Genomic DNA, 7987 nt, shown 5'->3' on the forward strand with positions numbered 1-7987 from the left:
GAACACTGTCAAAGATCTGGAACAGTTTTCTCAGACCCTCTCATCGCACAGGCCCTGATACGCGGGGTACTCTCACAAGGAGGGAAAAGTTTGGGAAGATGCTGAAAGAGTACCTTGCCGACCGTACCAATGTCCTCCGTGATTCCTCTGTGCCTTATAATTATTTGGTATCCAAGCTGGACATGTGGCATGAACTGGCTCTCTATGCCTTGGAGGTCCTGGCCTGCCCTGCTGCTGGCGTTTTGTCAGAGCGGGTTTTTAGTGCCGCTGGTGGAATTATAACTGATAGGCGCATCCATCTGTCAACTGAAAATGCTGACAGGCTGACTCTTATAAAAATGAACAAGTGTTGGATTGGGCCAGACTTCTCAACACCATCAAATGATAGCAGTGTAACATAAACTCAAATACAGTGTATTTTTTTGAGAGGTCTAACTCTATTCCCATGCTCCTCTGTCTTCACACCCAGACATGGGTATATGTTTCCTGATTTTGTTTATTTGCTCTTGTTTTCCTCCTTCTCCTCATCCTCCACCACCATATCACCACCATATGTACCATATCACTTTATCTGCATCTCTTGCAATTGGAGTGCCCCCAATTTTGGCAGCCGTTGCATTAACTTCATAGGCAAACAGTATGGGAGACCCACTTCCTAATAATGGAAACATTGTTTCCAGGAGGTCCTCAGACCTCTACGTCTCTTGCAAGGGGCATTGGAGTGCCTCCAAATTTTTGGCAGCCCTTGCAGTCACTGCATACACAATAACAGTATAGGAGACCCATTCGTTAATAATGTGAACAACAAAGCATAGTCGGCTGATGGCTCTCTAACAATAGTGAGGACCAACTGCTGGCCCTTTAAGAATAGTTAGGGCCACGTGATGGCCCTATAAAAATAGGATTTGTGACTTTCAGAGTCCCTCCTTCATAAATGAAACAGGATGTGTCTGATCATGTCTCACACACCACATGGCCAGATAAGGTAGTAAAATGTTAAAATGACATTTACCGGTGAATGTATTTTTCACCATTGAAAGCAATGCAAAAGTGCAAAAACGCCTCAAAAGCGCTACGTGTGAACATAGTCCATGGTGTGGAGGAGCATTTTTGTTTTTGTATATTTATTTTGCCTTATATACAAGTCATTACCCTGGAAAGGATGTTCCTTAACATTTTTCCCAGGAAAGTCCATTTTGGTTTCGTTTTTGTATGTTTTATTGTGAGTCCGTAAAAGTGGCGTAATACTCTGACAACATTGTTGACAGCAGTGACCTGCGAGTCAGAGATGCTTCCAGGGGTCTTCCCCGTGCTGTTCCCTTGTCAGTTGAGCACTGTTCCTATCGATTTGGGCAATTTTTAGGCCCTCTGCAGACTGCCGAGGGGGGCCACCGGCAAAATGCTTGAGTTTCCCATAGACTTACATTTGGCTCATTGCTCGGGTCGAGCATTTCAATTTGCTCGACTCGAGCAACGAGTACCCGAGAATTTTAATGCTCGCTCATCACTAATAAACAGTAAATTGAATTATATTCTTAATTTTTCCCTAGACTTAAACCACAGGTGGTGAGGCCTTGGTAACATTATGTTCTGTCCTATGTGGCCCCAGTGTTTGGTTTCTGCTACTGATCTGCTTGTGTAACATCTGTCCTTGATATTGTAAGATTTCTTAATTGGTATATACTAATTGTTCTTGTGTCTTTTTGTAAATGTTCAAATTTTTCTCCATCACTTGATCTTTTATGGTCTTTTCTGTCCAGCAATGGTATTTTTATTATCTTGCATAGCCTTGCCTGCTCTGATATCTATTTAGGTTATTAATTGATTAAGAAGTAAATTAGGCTTAGATCTCAGCAGATACTTCCGATATATTCAGATGTGTCTTAGGGAGAGCATGCGTGCTGGAAGGGACATGTGCAATATCTTTCTAGCTGAAATATTGTCGAAGTGCATGCAGTTTAACATGGCCATTCAACAGGGCAGGAGACAAGTAAGCTATGCCAGATATTCAAACAAACATGCTTCTTTTTCAGTTGTACTGCATTATTTATATACACCGATGCCTCCACCTTGTGCAAGTCATTGCACCAGTCGCCCATTCGGTACAAAATGCAATACAAACTTATCTTTCTCACTCACAAAGCTCTCCACAGTTCAGCACCACCTTACATCTCCTCCCTCATCTCTGTGTATCACCCTACCCATGCTCTGCATTCTGCAACTGATCTAAGACTAACCTTCTCCATAATCCAAACCTCCCACTTCCATCTTCAAGACTTCTATTATGCTGTTTTCTGGAATGCACTTCCCGGAACGATCAGACTAATATTTAGCCCTCAAATGTGCTTTAAAAACACATCTCTTTAGACAGGCCTATCACCTCACTTCAGTAATCTAACTTTCCCTGTTTCTAAACTTTCCTCAGAATTTAGTCCTTCCTATTCATCTGTCTCCACATCCTCGACACACCCAATAGCACTTCGTAACAGTACTTCCGGATCATGCAGTTTATTTGAAATGCATTAGTTATTTTAATGATGGCTGGACCACACATGACAAAAACTTTTTACCTATTGTGTTCCCCCACCCATCATCTTTTTATATAGTGTAAGCTTGCGAGCAGGGCCCTCACTCCTTCTGTAACTAACTATGTGTTACTTTGTATTGTCTTTATTGTCTGTACATGTGCTGCGGAATATGTTGGCGCTATATGAATAAAATTATTATTATTAGTGGAGAACGTTTAAGAAATCCTGATGTAAATCATAAAGGACTTTATATTGCTGATATATTGTCTTTTCTTTTTCAGTGAACGCTGAATTGCAGAAATGAACTGGGCAGTATATGAAGCTCTACTGACAGGAGTTAATAAATTCTCCACTGAATTTGGTCGTGTCTGGCTGTCTATTGTCTTTATCTTTAGGATCCTTGTATACGCAGTAACAGCCAGTCGGGTTTGGGGAGATGACCAAAAAGACTTTGACTGCAATACTCGACAGCCTGGATGTGGGAATGTTTGCTATGACCAATATTTTCCCGTCTCACATATTCGCCTCTGGGCTTTACAGCTCATCATGGTTACATGTCCTTCTCTTCTTGTTGTAATGCATGTGGCATATAGAGATAATCGTGAGAGAAAGCGTAAGGAGAGGATGGGAGAGAACAGTGGTAAACTTTACCAAGACGTGGGAAAAAAGAGAGGTGGGCTTTGGTGGACCTATCTCATCAGTCTTCTTGTAAAAGCCATAGTGGATTCTGTTTTCATCTATGTGTTTTATCGACTCTATGAAAATTTCTTTCTTCCTCGAGTAGTAAAATGCACTCTTCCTCCATGTCCAAACATTGTAGATTGCTTCATATCCAGGCCATCTGAGAAAAATATATTCACCCTATTCATGATTATTAGTTCTGGGGTGTGTGTTCTTCTGAATCTCATAGAAGCTGCATATCTTGTTGGAAAGAAGTGTAAAGAGAACATACTTTTCAAAGAACATATAACTAAACCAAAAAACTCAGCCTGCGGTGACCTCAATGAGCGCAAACTATCCAAAAGGGAACAGACAATTATCATATCAGAAGATCGTAAAACCTCAATCGATGAAATTGATCATCATGACAGATGCAATCAGGATATTGATGTGGCAGAGCCGGTGTAGGGCTTTAGTGAAATCAAGGAAGTATTTAACGTCATTTATATTTTTATGGACTCAAGCATATTTGCCAGGTCTGAAATATTAAGGCCACCTGGACTAAAATTAAGACTAACTAGTGGCTATATTGAGCATATCCCATGCTTATTTATTTAGATGCATAGCATGTATTTTTGTCATAGCTTCTTACTTGGGCATCCATTGGAAAAAAGCAAAGTCTTGTCAGCTTTTTCATCATCTTGGCTTAATAGACAACAAGAACCAATAAGAATTATCATAACAGAATGCATTATATCGGACTATCAACATGGATACAATGTATATAATATTTTTTTATGACATATAAACTTTTTTTTTGTATTTGATTGTATTATTAGTGCATAAAATAAATGCCTTCTCCTGAAATTTAAATATTAGGATAAGACTAAATGGTTACACTAATCACACAACATTTCTGCGACTTGTATGTAATTTTGTATTGTGCAACTATTTTTAGAGCAGGGATTTGTATGAAAAAAAAACAGACCAAATAACAGACAGGTAGCATGTAAGTTGCATAGCAATTATTATTGAAGTCTAGAAGAGCAAAGTCATGAGTGACTTGTGACAAGCAACTAAAAATCCCACATTATAAAAACAAAATAAGTAAACACCCTGTAGTGAGTATACAGTACGTGTAAATAAAATAGGGTACTTAGCTGATAGTGTTTTGATAATAAAACCATAAAAGCCATCCCACCGATAGAAGGTGTACCCAATCAGGATGGATGGATTACATTAGAGATAGGACCATCCTGATTGGGTACACCTTGTAGTGGTGGGATGGCTTTTATGCATTTTTTGATCAAAGCAGTGTCAACTAAGTACCCAATGTTATCTTCAGGCTATGTGCCCATGATGCAGAAATGCTCCGGATTTTTCCTGAGCGTTTCTGCATCTCCCTGGCAGAAAAATGCATGCGGATTTTACATTCGTTTTTCCTGCCAGGGACAAGCGGAAGTGAAGCGTTCTTCACATGCATTTCCGCATGCGGGTTGTCAAGTGCTTTCCAAGCGATTTTAGCATCACTTGGAAAGTGCTTGACAACTTAGTCACACTATATAAATCCATGCAAACGGCATGGATTTATATAGAGTGACCGTAAAAGAATGGTAAAAAATAAAAAATAAATATTATACTTACCTTCTGATGGCCCCCGGTGTCTTTGTCCTGGCTTGTCGGCAGCTCGCGGTAGACTAAAGGACCTGTCATGACATCATTTAGTAATGTTAAGGGTCACGCGACCACCGACGTCAGCGTTACCCGTCACGTGACTAAAGGACGTCACCGCAGGTCCTTTAGTCTACCGCGAGCTGCCGACAAGCCAGGACAAAGACACCAGGAGCCATCAGAAGGTAATTACGTATAATATTTATTTTTTATTTTATTTTATTTTTTTACAGATACTATGGTACACGGGTCTAGAGGAGAGACTTCTCTTCTCCAAACCCAGGTACCATCCACACATTGAAACGCATGTTATCCGCATGTACAGATGCAGTGATGCCGATTACATGCGGTCCAATGCAAGTCAATGGCGGCGAAAAATTCCGCAAAATAATTGGTAGAGCTGCGTTTTTTTCCGCAATGATAATCCGCAGTGGAAATTTCCGCAGCATGTGCACAGTACATGCTGCGGAGTATTCAAGTATTCAAAAGTATTGAAAAAAGTATTCAAAGTATACTCAAGTATTTAAAAGTATTGAGTATTGAAAAGTATTCAAAATGCGATCATAGACAGAGATGTAATATAATTGCGGTTTATTGCGTCAACGCTTTTCAAAGTTTACAAACCTCTTCATCAGGACAAAACTGTCCTGATGTAAGGTTTTTAAACTTTGGAACGCGTTGACGCAATAAACTGCAATTATATTACATCTCTGTCTATGATCGTATTTTGAATACTTGGCAGCGTGGATTTTGAATCACCACATTCCGCATTCTATTGCATCAAACCCCATTGGTGGTCCTGCAGCAATCTTCACATGCTTCATACAGGAGTTGTGACTGTCACAACCCTACCAGGTGAGCGGATTTCTTAACTTCCTATACCCTTTTGCCACCAGATAAGAGTAGACCCTATTTTGCACTTCTTGTCTCTCCAGTATTTCCATTTTTATTTAAAAAATTGCTTTGGCTTAATAATAACTTTTTCAAATGAGATCTTATAGATATCAAATGACTCTTATGATTGTCAAGGAAAATCTAAAAAGTTGTGGAGAAATCCCAAAATCTATGCAGATAAAAGGCTATATTGAATATATACAAAATAAAATATACTTTACTAATTAAAGGGGTATTCCCATCTCCAAGATCCTATCCCAATATGTAGAAGACATAATGATAATATTAGCAAATACCTCCAATTAAAAATTTAGTATAGTTCTTCCGATTCGCTATGTCTCATACCCCATGTGCAGGGCATTGCAGTAGCTTATGGATCCATGCTTATGACCACTCGCAGAGTGACAGTTAGATAGCTCTTAGTGGTCGTAACCATGGATATCTAAGCTACTGAAATGCCCTACATGGGGTAAGCGATATAGCTAATCTGAATGGGAGGTATTCACTAATATTATTATTATTATTGCACCTACTACATATTGGGATAGGATATTGAAGATGGGAATACTCCTTTAAGTTAACATCTTGTAGGTTTTATAAATCCAGTAGACATACAGGGATTCCGATGGCCCCCCAAAAAAGAATTAATCAAACAGTATATAAAATATAGAAGACAATTTTTAAACACCAACAACATAAATATAAAGTGTTTCCCCTAAATTACATATGCATTAATGAATTAGAAGTAAAAAAAAATGTTTATGTGCTAACATAGCAAAAAAATTAATAAAAAAAACTCATAAAAGAATTAAGTTGATAATGGATATAATAATTGATGGTTCCAGCAACCCATTAAAAAGCATCTGAAGAGAAAAAAAGGGAAATTCTCCAGTGTAGGGTAAAGTTAAAACATAGTAATTTATTAGGTCCAAGATAAAAAAATCTTTGAGTTCATCCGAGAAATACAAGCAGTGTCACATATATCTGCTCCAGTGAGGAACTACATCAGTCAAATCAAGGCGTTTCAACTCAGAAGAGTCTTATTCATGATCTGTAGTCAAAAAGAGGCAACTCACATGTATAGGGTTAGTAAGCCACCATCCAGAAACAGGTGCACTCATTAGTGAATGAAATAACAAGCTGTCTAAATGGGAGGAAAAGGGTTAAAATCAGCAACACAGCTAGAAGGAAATGTGAGGAATGTGAGTTCCATAAGAAAAGAGAACTGATAAAAACAATACCCAGAAAACCAGCTCATGAATTAACTAATAGTGTTGAGCCACCCCCGTAGTGTTCGAGTTCGGTTCGGTTCGTCGAACACCCGTGAGTTCGCCGAACTGTTCGTCGAACTGTTCGTCGAACACCTTCGAACACCGTTAAAACCAATGGCAGGCAAACAAAAACACATAGAAACACATAGAAAACACCTTCAAAGGTGTCCAAAAGCTGACAAACTGCTCAGAAGACATAACTAACACATGGAAAAGTGACAAGTACATATAGTCATGCGAAAATAAAAGAGGTGGAGGAGTAAAAGGAGGGGGAGACACAGATATAGGCATGTCATGCCCTTCTAAAATCCAAAAAGTGAGAAGCCGACACGGCCAGTCCGCTCCTGCCCGTGCCACCTCCGTGTCGCCGGGTTTGTGCCAGAGCCGCGGTGAACCCTGACGGCCAGCCCCCCTCTCCCAATACTGGTGCCTGTCCGCTGGTGGGTCGAGCGAGCCCCCCTGTGGTGGAGGCAGCTCTAAGCTTTTTAATTTAAATTGTCTCTCTAATTTGAATGAATACACTTTAAATCCATTTACAAGGATCTATTGGAGGGCAAGTCTCATGCCAGCAGCCGCGGTAATTCCAGCTCCAGTAGCGTCCACTAAAGCTGCTGCAGTTAAAAAGCTTTTATAAGGATCGAGCTCGGCTGTCCACCGCAAGGCATCCTACTGCCAGTCCCAGCCCCTATGCCTTGGGGTGCCTCCTGATGCTCTTCACTAAGTATCCCATGGTCCCGAAGCATTTCCTTTGAAAAAATTAAGTGTCTAAACTACAGGTGGTGTAGCTTGCTTAACAGCCGGGATAATCCGCTGACTAGCAGACACTGCTACTAGGCACAAAGTATTTCCTGGGCTAGATGCAGTTAAAAATTTGTAATTAGATACTCTCGTTGGATGCTGAGAAAGCATTCCATAGAGTCTCCTGGCACGCCATATATGATTCTCTTAAAAAGCTTGGGGTAG

At 40.0% G+C, this 7987-nt stretch overlaps 1 protein-coding gene across 2 annotated transcripts in view; it reads left to right on the top strand.

Moving 5' to 3' along the window:
- LOC141217023 (gap junction beta-5 protein-like) overlaps window positions 1-3970 on the top strand; it is a 55675-nt gene extending 51705 nt beyond the window's left edge. The window contains exon 2 of one of the 2 annotated variants that reach the window (XM_073665738.1): window positions 2810-3970. In XM_073665738.1, coding sequence (XP_073521839.1) covers window positions 2829-3656 — 828 coding nt within the window. In that variant the 5' untranslated portion in view covers window positions 2810-2828 and the 3' untranslated portion in view covers window positions 3657-3970. The remainder of the gene's footprint in view (window positions 1-2809) is intronic. The other variant, XM_073665737.1, reaches the window with a different exon arrangement.
- The last annotated feature ends 4017 nt before the right edge of the window (window positions 3971-7987 follow it).

This window comes from Phyllobates terribilis, unplaced genomic scaffold (genome assembly GCF_046119375.1).
Source record: "Phyllobates terribilis strain yellow unplaced genomic scaffold, ASM4611937v1 Scaffold_2__4_contigs__length_985480577, whole genome shotgun sequence".
In the NCBI taxonomy this organism is placed as follows: Eukaryota; Metazoa; Chordata; class Amphibia; order Anura; family Dendrobatidae; genus Phyllobates; species Phyllobates terribilis.